Source organism: Chaetodon trifascialis, chromosome 23, assembly GCF_039877785.1.
Source record: "Chaetodon trifascialis isolate fChaTrf1 chromosome 23, fChaTrf1.hap1, whole genome shotgun sequence".
Taxonomy (NCBI): domain Eukaryota; kingdom Metazoa; phylum Chordata; class Actinopteri; order Chaetodontiformes; family Chaetodontidae; genus Chaetodon; species Chaetodon trifascialis.
Window position 1 is genome coordinate 15,794,278 of NC_092078.1, and position 14,698 is coordinate 15,808,975.

The 14,698-nt window shown below is 43.8% G+C and overlaps 1 protein-coding gene across 7 annotated transcripts in view; it reads left to right on the forward strand.

The window, feature by feature from the left end:
- The first annotated feature begins 10,266 nt into the window (after positions 1-10,266).
- sorcs2 (sortilin-related VPS10 domain containing receptor 2) overlaps positions 10,267-14,698 on the forward strand; it is a 288,796-nt gene continuing 284,364 nt past the window's right edge. For 6 of the 7 annotated variants that reach the window (XM_070992917.1, XM_070992916.1, XM_070992919.1 and 3 more), the window contains exon 1: positions 10,306-10,730. In XM_070992917.1, coding sequence (XP_070849018.1) covers positions 10,377-10,730 — 354 coding nt within the window. In that variant the 5' untranslated portion in view covers positions 10,306-10,376. Of the gene's footprint in view, positions 10,731-14,698 lie in introns of all 7 variants that reach the window. The other variant, XM_070992922.1, reaches the window with a different exon arrangement.

The window sequence follows — 14,698 nt, forward strand, 5'->3', positions numbered from 1 at the left end:
GAATAATGTTTGCAATGTTTATGTCTTACTTTAGTGAGCTAGCATGCTAAGGTTTGCTAATCAGCTGAGGATGATGGGAAGGAATGTTTGGACCTAATTTCATGGCAGTGTTTACTTTCCAGACTTGGACTCGTGGCTTGCTGGTCTTAGCCCTGTTGTACCTCTATTGTTCTACAATGCCTTTGACACCCGTGCATCATTGAGCCAGCCTAGACCTTCATGAGGGATTGAAGATAACAGTGAGGTTGTGTGAGGACGCTTGCATACAGATCTATGCAAACACAAGACGGCGCCTCCCCTGTGACACCTCCTTCTTCTGACTCAAGCGGAGGACCCTGGGCTAACCTTGAGCACGGAATAACTTGTGGGAGTAATAATTCACCGCTACATTTCTTGATGTGACAGCGCATCATTTCCCCTCCTCCCCACAGATGAGCATGTCAGCCTCTGCACTCCAGCCATGCACACACACACACACACACACCCCTTCCCACCTCCATCCATCCACTCTTCCTCCCCACGCTCCCTTGACAACAATTAAGACGTTTGCCTTGCACAATAAACAAATCTGTTACAATTAGCGTTGCTACACCAGGGTGGGTTTCACTACCCTATCTCGGGTCCAGGATGGTGGCGGTTGGAGGGTAGAGGCACCGGGAGGCTCTTGCGCCGGTGTTCAGATGTTTAGCTCTGTTGAAAATAAAACCCTAGGGGTGGGTTTGATTGAGTGAGACATGTGGGCGGGAGGGATGGTGGAAAGTGGCCGGGCTCTCTGGGGAAATCTGACAAATGGAAACGTATTTCTATTCCCAAAGCAAAAATTTGCATCAAGCAAAGGCAGAATAAAACTGCTCTGCTCTGACTCTCACTGCTCTGATGTGTTTATTGCTGGAGTGAAGAGGCTTTAAGGGTGGTGGAAGTTAACACAGCTGAAGGCTTTTAAAGTGTGGCTTTTATCGGCACAACTTGTTCTGAGTTTTACTGCTGAGTCATGTTGTGCTGACATGGTCTAAATGCTGTGTCAGAGGCTTTTACCACAAACTCATTCTACTGTATCCGTGGATACTGCACATTTAGTGAAGGAACGGCTCAGCATAAGACAATGATATATATTTAACTTTTTTTTGATAAGATACTAACAGGTTTTCACATGACGGTCTCTTTTCAGTTTCAGAAGCTTCTGTCTTGACAAGAATATCATTCTGCAGGAGACTGCTTTCTACTAAGGCACCAAATGAAACGTAAGACAAAATAATGGCTTTATTAATGGTGTATACAGTAAAACATCTTCTAATGCTTTATAGATCAGTTGTAAGAGATTAGTGGATTACCAGGTAGTGAAAGTCCCTTTGGCAGAGGTTTATCCTCCTGAACGGTTCAGTGGACACTTAGACCTCTGAAGGCTTGGAGCCTGAAACAAACTAGTTCATACAAAGTGTGGTCTGATCCCATCTAAAAGCAGCCATAGCCACAGGACTGGACTCTGTGTAACCCACACGTTGCAAAACATCCTCTTTCAAGGCTGGTGGTGACAGTAGCTGTCTGGCTGGTACAGAGGGCTCCTTCTGGCTTTGGCCTGCCCACTGTTGGTTAAAAGGTTGAATGGCAAAGTTTCTAAACTTCAACACAGTCTAAACACAACATCTAACATGTCATCCTGTGGGGATTATCTGAATGTGGCAGGACTCTCCTGATTTCTCCTACAGTAGGTGTGTTGCAGCAGTGGCTCATGAAGTTGGACACACACATTTTGATCATTCCTCAACGGCCGAAACTGTGGAAATGTGGCTCAAACTGCACGGTTCAATCACCGTGGACATAAACACAGAACTGTTTGGTTTGTTTTCTAATTATACTTCACTCCAACAGGGTGATTGTGCCCTCTTTCTGTGGTCAAAAAGGACAAAGATGGAATTACTCTGCACAATTTTGCTTTTCAGAGAAAGCAACAAGAAAATAATATACTAAACTTTTGCAGCAAAGCAGTGTCTGTCTATAGTCACTCAAAATCTTCCTGCACGCGACCTCATCCTCCAGACTATAAGAGACATCACAGCGCAAGTTACAATTCATAATACCTTTAGAAAATCGGCCTTGTTAGAAGTGATCAATCCAAAAATATCCGTATTGTTCCTCCCAAATGCATCAGCCAAACTCCATACAACTCAGACAACAAGAGGAACATATACATCCTCCTCTGTGCTAATAGATGGGTTAAAGCAACCAAAGCTGGCCCCCACATCTCTGATTAGCCCGTCATCCTTGAAGGTCTACTGTAGGTCAGAGTGATTGCTGTGAGAATTAAAGCAGCCTTATGATGCAGCTCTGCACATCACTCATCACAACCCAGCCTCATGACACAACACTGAACCGCTCAAATGGGTTAGCACAGGGGTGTGAAAGAAGAGAAAGTTGCATATTTGGTTATTAATGCAGGTTTATCTGCCAGAAAAACATCATTATTTGACATGAAAACAGCTTTTGATTTGAATCAACCCTTCAATTCACCACTTCATTAAAAATGTAGATATTTGGACTAAAACTAGGGTTTTAATTACATGACATCAGGTATGCTGTTATCCACTCGAGATGCAGACCAGCATGAACTGATGTGGCCTGACTCATTGTAAGTGCACTCAACACAAGGGTACAAACTCAGTGTGCTTGAATCATGTATTTTATTATTTCACTGTTGGCAATGAGAAAAAAGTATGCTGTATGAAATGCATTCATTGGCTTCAGTGCATGAGGTTTGGTGAATTCAGTGTGGGTAAGTACAGAGCAGAATGTACACGTCGCCGTGCATTAAGTGGCGAACATGAAAACACTCGTGTACATTTGTCCAGTACTTGCAGGCCTGCAGCATTGTTTGTTCATGCTCCAGTGCCGCAGAGCGACGCCGAGGCATTCAGAGACCCTTGTTTCTTCCTGTCCAAGTGTGTATCCGGCGGTTGGGGTGAGTTATCAACCTCGCTGCTTTTAATCTGGGACGACAGAGCGTGACTGCTGGGACGCCGGGACCTGTATGCCGGGTGTTAGAAGAGGGGGGGCGGGCCCCGTGTGGCCCTTAATTGATGGTCACACTTCTTAGACCATGCAAGATATGAAATATTGGTGGGGAGCGTTGGTGTCTGCCTGGCTAAAGGTGTGTGTGTGTGCTTTAAGGATCCTGAACCGAGGTAATTACTCGTCAGGGGGTCAGCAGGGTCAGTTGGTGGCTGGCTCTTTATTAGGGTGGAACATCCCATTAAACTGTGTTTGAAGTACGACTTCAAGGTGTTTATGCTTCACCATAGAGCCTAGAAATGATCATAGCATTAAGAAATATTTTATTTAGCAGTACTTCTTTTTATACTTTTGTCATGTACTTTTACTTAAAGCTACACCAAAGAGCTCACCTGTAGTAACAAACCCACAGAGAATGACCACTCCGCTCTGCAGCGGCTCTCAGCTCTGCAGAGCTTAATGTCGTCTTTCAGCTGCTGATTTTGTTTTATCGTCTGCAAGTTTACTGTTTTGGCTCACTTCCACTCCTCTCGTTAACCTTTTGCAGCTGCAGTGGGCAGATGTTGGTAGCAAAAGAGCTTCGATCAACCCACTGTATGCTACTTGGCTAGCGCCAAACAGCAGACAGACACAGTTAGCCATGTAGCGATGGCGTGTGTGTTAAGCAGCTAAAGAGCCAGAGCCATTTTTCCCCATTATTTGACCAAAACAGAGCTAAATATTGGGTATATATTTGTCACGTGGCCAGAAACACAACTCTGCTCCATGTCCTCCTTGCTGTGGCAGCTTTGTTACTTACATGCACTTACATTGACATATGACCTTATAATGCTGATGTGGAAAAACATGTTGGCAAGAGAAATGATCTGTTTGCACAAATGAAGCAACATTAGCTCTTATTTGGAGTTTGTTTCTGGCTAGCTGATGAATATTTACAGCCCCTTTAGCTTTGCTTTTGCTCTCAACCAACACAGAAAAATACACATTTGGCTCTTTAACTAACTCCTGAACTTTAGTCACTAGCTGTCAACACTGGTGCTTTTTGGTGTTGGGGAAGTTCTTTAAGCGAGTTTATCAGAGCTTCAGAAAGCCAAATAAATGAGCTAAAACACTCTAAAAAGCTGCATCGAGCTGAGGGGAGCTGCACTTTTACATTATTAATAGTCATTTGATTAATCATGAATATAAACAATATTGATTTATGGCCTTTAGTCCCCAGAGAAGGCCTGAGAGATTGTAGCTTTTTCACTCATAGGTCATGTTTATGTACGTGAAATAATGCATCTCCTCATCATAACCTCTCGGAAAAGTAAACTCAGTAAATATTTCATGGCCCTCACTGATGGGTGTCTGTGGCACTCTTGTTTGTGTGTGTGCGATTGCAGATGAGAAGTATGGATGAATAAAGCAGCTCTTGCATCATCCGAGTGCAGAGACAGCTCGGGGGGGGGCAAACCTTCGACCGCGGGAGTCCAGCTTGTTAGCATGCAGCCGAGCGGCTGCTGAACGTAGCTTTGTTCGTCATGAAATTTTCACAGATAATTGGATGTTATGAAGATTAATGTGCATTAGTTTTACAGAGCCGCTGGAGAACTGCAAGAGACTTTGACTCTCAACAGCTGCCTGTGGCCTCTTTAGTGGGGATAGCTGTGAGAGTGCTGGCTTGATTTCTTGGTGTTGATTGATTATTGATCAGCTGGTTTCTTTCATTCCTTCGCTCACATTCTGTACAATCTGTACCAAACTGTGCTCTTACATGCCTGCAGGATGATCTGAAGTTTAGCTTCACTGTAATTTACTCCAAATTACTCCAATTAGAGAATGCGTGACTCTAATTGTGTCTTTCATCCTCATTACTATTATTTCCCCGTGTACACTGCACACTGTAATGTATTCAATAATGAATCAACCAAAACTTGCATATTTTCCTTGTAATAAAATCATATCCGCTGCAGACAACATGTACCTCTGGTGTGTCCCTTTTTTCACATTCTTACCATGTGAATGAGTTCTGGAGCTTCACACCGGACATGGTGAAATGCAGGAATGTATATTAGACAGGAGAATTTTGCAAAAGTGTTCTTATTCCCCCCAAAAAGGTTTTCTTTGTCTCAAAAAGGTTTTCTCTTCTTTCAGAAAAGTTTAGTTTCACTCGCAAAAAATTGACGTTTTTGCAAAAGTTTTCGCAAGAATTCGGCCAAATGTTTTCCCTTCTCTCACAAAAGTCGATTAACTCAGCTCCACTTTCTGCACGCTTTCTCCCGGCAAGGTAAAATAAGTTTGTTATTTTCACGGCCAGTCCGAATCCTCTGGGTGATCATGACAAATGCAGCTTACATTTTCCATTTAATTTTCACCCTAATTGGCTTTTGTGTTGGGCCTGTCTTTTAGATTAAAACAGATTACACTGAAGCTCCTGCAGCCGTAGCCCTCGCCTTCCTCCTGCACACACTCCAGCACACACCCAGACACACAGCGGTATGAAATATTTAAATTTAAGCTCCAGTTTAGGAGGCACAATTACAGGCAGTATCCTAGCAATAGAGGTCATAGAGGGTGCACACGCTGCCATCATCTGCTGTCCCTCACTTGTGCATGAAAAACACAGCAAACACGGAAAATAGACCTATTTTTAAGATCATGAGTAAATTTTTTATTTGAAGTCCTGCCAGATCAGCTGGATAACTAGGCTGTGTTTTGATCTGTGGGTTCTGTAGGCATCACATGTAGGTGCAATTTCCATTTTGATACATATTATTAATGTCGGCTGAATTATTTAATATTTTCCAGGCACATGCATCATTTACAGTGTTGTCTGTTGAATTATTTTGTTAAAAAACGACTAAATAAGTCAGCTAATGAAAAATCATGAGAAGTAACCTGGAAGCCCTTGGTGCCGTGCCCCTTCCTCGGCTGTCTCGCGTTACTTAACCCAGCTGTGGTTCTTTGACTTAGTCCGCGATGGTTTTCCTCTGCCAAAATGTGATGTTTCTGCTTCGAAACTTCACTAAAACTCAAGTTTGTGGATTCTCAATGCGGACAGAGAAAAGGAAATGACAAAAGAGCCGGAGAACAGTGCTGTCATGGAAATTCTCCATAATAGAGTTGAAGAGTCGTCTTTTGGGTGTTTATTGTAATATTCAGTCAATCATTTGCAAATGGACCTCGCAGCTTGTCAGGCTGAGAGACACAGAAAGGAGATAAATGGACTGCATTTATCAAGTGTGTTTTTCTAGTCTACCGACCAGTCGTTCAGAGGATGATACTTCCTGTTGTTGCTTCTATACTCACGCATACACACAGACATGCAGACATGCAGGGAGTGACTTGTAGCTCACGGATTGAACCTGCGAACCTCTGATTGGTGGGTGACACCCTCTACCTCCTGAGCCCCAGCTGCCCCTGAGGTTCAGCAGTCACATATTTTCGAAAACGTTCCGTCACCCTTAGAGAGCAACAACTGACTTTTAATGAATACACCATTGCTCTTTGTTTACTCATAGCTCCTGTTTTTCTTAAGGAGTTTCTTTCTCAGCCTTTATCCGCTGAGAGCTTAAGTTTGAAGGCTGAATTTTACTTTGTCCTCTCTCCTTCTTGTAATTCGGCTGCGCCTTCTGCCCTCAAAGCCATCAAATATTCAAACTAACTCCGCTCCTGTTCTGCCACTCTGGACACCTGAGTGCACTGATCTGAGACCAGTTGAGCCAACAACATCGCTCCGTCCATTTATTCCCAAGCAGCAACAACAACAGAAGGACTCTGGCATGTAAATAATTGACAAAGATCACCTTTTCAGCACTGATACCGCTCGTAGGTCAGCATGAGCAGAGCTCTGTCTTTAAGGAGAGGTTCTGCTGAAATAATAATGTCCAACCCTGTCTCCTAAAGACTGAGTTTAGAAGTCTGCAGCGTCTGTTTACAGCAGCACTCAGCTTTAAATATCATCAAAATGTACATGATGGTATGTTTTTCTTTGGGCAAGCTGAAGGTCTAAGTGATCATTATACTGTATATTTATGTCGTAATGACCATTTAAAATGATGTACATGCACATTACCACAATGACATGATCACAATTATTGACATTTTTATTATTTCGAGATGAAGCAACGCGCTGGGGACCCGTCAAAATACTGTTTGAGAGTAAATTTATATGAAGCACTTTTCCAGAAATTTTACCACACGCCTGTCTTAGCCTCATCAGCTCTGACTAGCTAACATGACGTGGAATTCCAGCAAGTAACTGCAGCTAATAGCGATGAAGATGCTAATCCAGATCGTACACAAAGCCAGCTCTGCAGGTAGCGAGAAACGACCTGCGAGAAACGGTCTGTCCCAAACCATCAACAGGAAGCGTGGGGTATAGATTTGAGGAAACGCAGACTTAATGATCAGTCTCTGTGAGAACCAGTTTGTCAAATATTGTTAAATAAATAAATGACATTCTCTGTGATAACATTTCTTGTAACAGTAAGTCATCAAAAGTCCAAAGGGGATGTTGACTTTTGTCAATACATTGAAAGTTGTGTTGATTCTTAAAGCTTGAACTGACCATTTTCTTTTTTAAGTAATGACTTCTAAACATGGGCTGCATGGTGGCGCAGCAGGTAGTGCGCGTGCCTCACAGCAAGAAGGTTGCCGGTTCGATCCCCGGGTCAAGGCGGGGCCTTTCTGTGTGAAGTTTGCATGTTCTTCCCGTGCATGCGTGGGTTCTCTCCGGGTACTCCGGCTTCCTCCCACAGACCAAAAACATACTCATTAGGTTAATTGATGACTCTAAAGTGTGAATGATTGTTTGTTTGTCCTTACATGTGGCCCTGCAATCGGCTGGCGACCGGCTCAGGGTGTACCCCGCCTCTCGCCCATTGTAGCTGGGATAGGCTCCAGTCCCCCGCAACCCCGAAAGGGATAGGCGGTATAGATAATGGATGGATGGATGGACTTCTAAACATATTTGTTAGCATATTTAGCTTAGCCAACCTTTGACTCCTCATTACATTGATAAAACCTACAAGATACAATTTAAACTCACCTGTTAAACCCCAGAAACGGAGCTGGAATAATCTGCTAGAGGACCCCAGGGTAAAAGCCAAGGACCCCCATTGAGCCTCTGTGTTGCTTAGTTAATGAACTTTAAATGTATCTGAATGTGCACAATATCAACTAAAACATCACTGGAGGCCCTCATCCTAAAACAGGACCTCAAGATTAGGCATGGAACCCCCTTTTCTATTTCAGTTTATAGTGAACCAACGACTTTTGAGACCACTGAGCATCTGAGCAGTTGCTCACTTTCCATTATTTGCGTTATTCCACCATTCCCACATCACATGGCACTGCGTGTGGCTGCAAAAATACAGTGCTGTTGATACAAAATGTCAAGACCCTACAAACTAACCCTGGTACTGGCTGGTGAGGCAGGTTAATCCTGTCTTTTAGAGCACTTTCTTTATGTGCTGCACTTTCAGGATCAGGAATCATGATAAAGAAAACTAATAATCTACATGATAGAATACAAAAATGGTCACTGGGATTTTGTGGTCACAGCTTAATGTCAGACAGCAAAGGTAAATCCTTGTGGTTTGCCCTGAAGAGACGTCTGACCCCAATCCCGAACCACCCAGTCATGGGTTAATCCAGCCTCTGCCTATAATTGGATAGGAGGATGGACACAGAAGAGAGCTATTACTTAATGTGAACTCTGACCTCTTGGCCAGCTGGCCACCATCACAGGCAGTGAGGCAGTGAGTGGACTGGCTGCATGCAAATGTGGCTTGGCAGTGTCTTTTTTGGGGAGTGTTTCCAACCGCTTTAGGACATCTGATAGTTTTTATCTTTTAAATTGGGAACAAAAATCTAATTAAAGAAATGCAGCATTTTTTTAAAAAGATGAAACAAATTTAAACCCAGGGAGAATTTAGGGGCAACTGCTGACCTGTAACATTTGCAAATTCTCCTCAGGACCAGTCTTCAGTCATTGTTCCACCTGTTCAGGGACGTTTGGTAAATAGATCTCTTGTGTTGTTTCCTTATGTTGTCTGGGCTCAAACTAGCATCCCAACACCAGTCACACTTGATTAACTTTATTCTGCACCAGTTTTGGCTGTGTGTTAGCATTATACTTTTGTATTACTGCAGAGTTAGCCACCCAAACTAAAATTATTATTATTTTGACCACCCTTTGGGGACAGGGTGGTAACACTGTCGCCTCACAGCTAGAAGGTTTTGGGTTCGATTCCTGCCGGGAGCGTGTCCTCCACAATGCCTTTGCTGCCTGCTTGAGTTCTCCCCATGTTCATCTGGGGTATCCTCCATAAACCCTCCCCCACTAAAAACATGCAAGAAGATCACCACCTGACCAATGGTGACGAAAGGAACTGGGTCCATGGGTGCCGTTGTCAGCTGGCAGCCCACCGCTCCTGGTCTGCCGCGGAGGAATGGGTCAAATGCGGAGAAAAATAATTTCACTAAGCATCTTCTTCTTCCTCTTCTATCTTCTTGTTCTGTCTTCTTGTTGGATACAACAAGCTCCAGTTTCACCTAAAAATGGTCACACATTTCCTATTAGATGTACAAAATGAAGTGCATATGACATTCAAAACTACATAAATACAGGAACAAATAGTTACATGTAAGTTTAAACGGAGCTACAATAAATCAGTTTGGAAACAATAATAGGTTTTAGTTTTTGGAAAAATGACCCCACATTGAAACAATAATACTGGGTCAAAACAACACTTTAACTGAGTGTTGTCTGTCAATGAATAGGGATTTTTTTTTTAAATTTATTTCACTGAGTATCAAACCTAAACCCGAGCAGAGGATCCAGTGTGTTTAAAGGGCTCCAGGTCACTTGCTCCTCTGTCAGTGGCTCCGCAGCAAGAAATGCATAAAGTGTTGTCAAAGAATCAATAAGTCTTTTAAGAATGATATTTTTTTCCCCACTTTCCATCTCCAGGCTCATGTGGGCCCTCAGAGACTAATAATCATTCACATACACTTGAGGTGAAAAAGTGTTTTAACGGTGCATCTTTGAAGTAAGTCAAGCCATCTTTAAAATAGGAATTCCTCTTGTAGTGACACTTCATGAAGATGCACTGAGTACAGTAGTGTGGGCGCAGGGCGCTGCAGCTGCAGGACAGCAGATGGCACCGCTGCGCCGTCCTGTGCATCCCGCTTGGCACAGAGACGCGTCCACGTTGTTCCCAGTAGCTGCCTTCGCTCTAGTTCCCCTCCCTCCCTCCCTCCCTCCCTCCTTCTCCCTCACTCTCCCTCTCGCTCGACTTACAGTATACACCTATCTATCTTCCACAAGCATCAGCAGTCTCTCCATCAGTCTCCGCGATACGAGCGCTTCTACGGCGCAAAGAATGGCATCTCTGCGCCCCGAAAACCCGGTCTCCGTTCCTTCGCACCTCTTCGTCTTTCTGTTGATCGCCTCGGCCTGGATGGCACTGCCGGGACCCGTGCGCTGTGACAGCGGGGCTTTAAACCGGCGCGGCGGGGAGGACCGTACGTTTGACATGGGCGGCGGAGACGGAGGCTCCCCGCCGGGCTTACCGACGGACGGTGACCAGGAAGCCGTTGGCGCGGATAGCTCACCCCGCTTCAGGAGAGCACTGTCCCGGGAAAAACAAATGTCCCTGCTCAGCAGTTCGTTCGTGCTCAAAGGGGATGCGACCCACAACCAGGCGATGGTTCACTGGACAGGAGAGAACAGCAGCGTAAGTAGCCTACCCCTCCTCGTCCCGTCCCGTCACGACCGGCTGGTTCATACACCATTACCACTACACCCCTCTTTGTCACCTTCCACCATCCATCACTCCAGCCACAGCGCACATCCTCAGAAACAAGTTATTGTTCTCGCTGGAGGCTGCCGCTGCAGACGCACGCTGCGCGGCTCCCGGAAGGACGGAGGCACGGTGTGGTTTTTACGCATCCAGGTGGTCCACCTGGACGCGCGGTGGATGTTGTCAGACACCGGGCTTTGTTGAAAGATCAGGACTTTGTAAAGGTTTCATGTCACTAATAGACATGTGCACCGTGTCGCCTCAGACTTCCATTACATCACATGGTGGTCCATGTTCACGAGCATCTTGTTGTTGTCACACGGCGCTGTGCAGGGGAGTCAGCATTCAGACCGAAACTTCCTATTATCTCTGTCCTTTGTTTGAACCGCCTTTACATTAAATTAGAGTAAAATGAACACATGTCTCATATGACTTGGGGAACCCCTTTAATGATCAATTAGTGACCCGGGGAAGGTCCCGTAACCCCACTTTGGGAACCACAATAATAATCACTCACGCCACTGTGTATGATAACATTTAGAGGGGGTCCAAGGACGCGCCTGTGAGCGCACAGAGCCAGTGTGGAGACGAGGAGCGCGCACTCAACAGACAGATCCACTCACACGAAGCCATGGCTGAAATATTGATGGAGTTTTTTTTTTTTTTTTTTTTTTTTTGTCCATGAATTTTGCAGCGCTTGTTTAATTGTGGGTTGAAACGTAATTTGGCTCATATGAAACTGGATGTAGTAGCCTCCTTTTTATACCTTTACCGCCAGTGTGTGCGTAAGTAGTGGCACTAAAGTAGATTTCAGCCAGATGTTCTGATATCACAAAAAAATAAGCCCCACGAGGATTGAACAGTGATGTCAGCGGAGACAAAAATAGTACAACATAGCCGATGATACATCCATCCATTAAAGTGACCAAGCACTTAGGCTGTATTCAAGTGGGAATATTTTAGGGATATTTAAGTGATTATTTTCTAGATGATTGTGTGATGATATGACGATAACTGTATGAATAGTTATATTTATCAGAGTTAAGTGAGAGCAGCTCCACTGTGTAAACAAGAGCAGTCTTTGTGATGGATATTGACAGACGCTGGGGGGGATTGGTGGTGGTGTCTGGTGGGGACATCACTTGCAATCACAGCCTTTTTGTGAGTGTAACACATTGCTGTTTTACTGGCAGTGGCTGGAGGCAGCTCTGGAAAAAAAAAAAAGAATAACATGAAAGGGAAAATAATCTGCCAGGAAAGCAGCCAGCAGAACTATTTTGCTCAAATTTGTGACGAATTGGTTGTAGATCATGCAAACGTTTGCAGGTAATGTGCAGCTCTGGGCGCCTTCACATGAATCCAAATGGCAAGAACTTGAAAAAGTCGAATTTCAGAAGCCAGAAATCTTTGCACAGACCAGTTGTGGTGATGACCAGACTGTCAGAAAAGCTCCCTGTGACGCTGTGATGTGAATCATAACAAAGACTAACATTCAGAGTCTCAGAGACTGTGCTCAAATCACAGATGACACTCAGCAGCAGCTAACAACATCATCCTCCCAGCTGGTTAATTGTCTGTGTGGCTCTAACAATTGTAGGGATATTATCAACAGTTTTTAGTGGCCGCCAACACAGGCAGCCCACCGAAAAACACATGCCAAATGGAGAGCACAAATGCTATAATGGCTGAAAAATAGACACAATTTCCTTTTTTGGTTATTGCAATTTAGACCAAATAATCACACCAGAATCAACAAAAGTGCTTTGATTTGTTTTGTAAAAAAATGAATTTTGATCTTGCTTCAGCTATAAGGAGCTCAAACTTGATCCACTCAAACAAACTGGTCAAAGTCGCCTGTGAGGACGAAGGCACCACAATTTAATAATGACTTGCAGGATTCGAGGACTTTGGCATTTAAGACTGGGCATTTAAGTAATAAAAAAAAATTGACATTCTCCCAAAGGACTCCGGCCTTTCTTGTGAGGAACTTCCGCGTCTGCGTCGTCTTTTTTTAATCAAGGTGATGAGTCCGCAGGGAGGCTCGCGCTCAGGTTCTGCCACTCATAGGAACTCTGCGTTTGACTGATCCTCAGCTAACTTGGCATGGGTACGTACTCTGAAAGGTCACTGAGACCGAGTTCATCCCAGCCTAATAAACACAGACAAATGGTGCCATTCAATTTCCCTAAGGCTGACATTTATGAGCGCCGCGCAGATTGATGGGTGGGAAAAATGAATCTTTGCCTCCCCTCTTGTTTCATCACTTCGTTTTGGAGTCTCTGAGGTTCCAAATGTAAGGCGCCGTTGAGAGGGTCAGCAGCGCAGAGGACTTCACTTGTCACATCTGTCTTGATGATGGGTAATCAGGGCTGCAATAAAGACCACCTTAGTATCGCAATTTTTTACATACATTCCACTTTCAGGCCAATCATCACATCACTGTAATCTGTTTGTTTTCTGGCCAAATTCCATCTCTGACTGGGCTGCAAGTGTTTTGACACGAGGCTGAATTGTTCACCTAGTTTTCTAGTAAAAGTGCTGTTGCAGAGAAAAGCTCTTGTGTATTCCCCTCTGTCCCTGCAGCAGCGACGGAAACAGTCACTTTATTTTGGCAAGCCTTGATTGGTCAATTGATGGCTTAGAGCATGAAAGAGCTTTCCCTCAGGCATCCTCCAGAGGTGTCCTTGAAGAGCAGATAAAGCTGGTGAAGTGTGTGTGTGTGTGTGTGCGTGTGTGTGTGTGTGTGTGCGTGTGTGTGTAATGGGTGTTTTATTGTAAGAGCATGCAGATATTCAAGGAAAGCTGAAAAGAAAGTGGATGTGGAATCAAGATCAAAATACAATAAGTGCAACAGTAAAATGCCTGCTTTCCCTTCAGGTGCTTCTTCTTCAGCAGTATAAGAAAAAAAATAATATTGAGGAGGTTGGAGGTCACAGACACAGCTCCATGATTATGTTCCTGAACCCAACAGAGAATTCTGAGAATATAAGTGACAAGAAGATTTTTCTGTATTACCCACCTCATTATCTATGGTCCTTTGTGTCTGTAACTGTATGTCATAAACTCTGCGTGTACAGTCCATCTCTCATTAAGTAAATATAAAAGAGGTAAAAAGGCAGCAGGCTTATTTTATCACTCAGTTTCAGGCTGAAGGAATTCCCTCATCCCTGTGGGCTGAATCATTTCTTCATGTTGAAATTCAAGACTTAAAGCTATCCCTGCTGTCACTGTGACGATATTTCAAATTGATTTGTACAAAAATTAATTGTCAGATGTTTTTATTAAGGACAATGTGATCTCCTTTCTCAAATATTCAAGCCAAAATTACCAATTTTTCCTTGGGTGCTCTCCATTCCACCTCCAGAATTCAGACAGCCTTCCTTTAAATTATGATTTTTTTCTTCTTTGAGGTTGATGGTTCTGTTGTGTCTTTCTGTAGTGCTTTTCTTTGTCTGTTCACTCAGAGAATTTCACTGCTTATGCTAAAATGCAGAGAAACCTCATGTTTAACAGTACACATAGAGGCTTTCAGTTGTCGTTGTACATGAATTCCTGACACAAAGTGTGCAAACAGACACCAACAGTTCAAACTACAGGTCAATGACATGACTTTAAGCTGTGCTTCAGTGATTTATGGGTCAGGCTCCATGAATGCTGGTTCCTACATTTCCCATAATGCAAGTTGATAGCGGCTTTTCAGCCACTCCAATCCCCTGTTAAATGGCAGCATCTTTCAAACTTCATGACCCAAGTCAAGGTACATTTATTAGTTTTCTTCCCAAGTAAGCAAACGAAAGCCAATGAGGCCCATGACATGGTCAAAAGCTTGAATTAACATGATTTTGCAAACAACTACAATATGAATGTCTGACTTTGGCGACTCCTAGTGGTAATAATGAGAG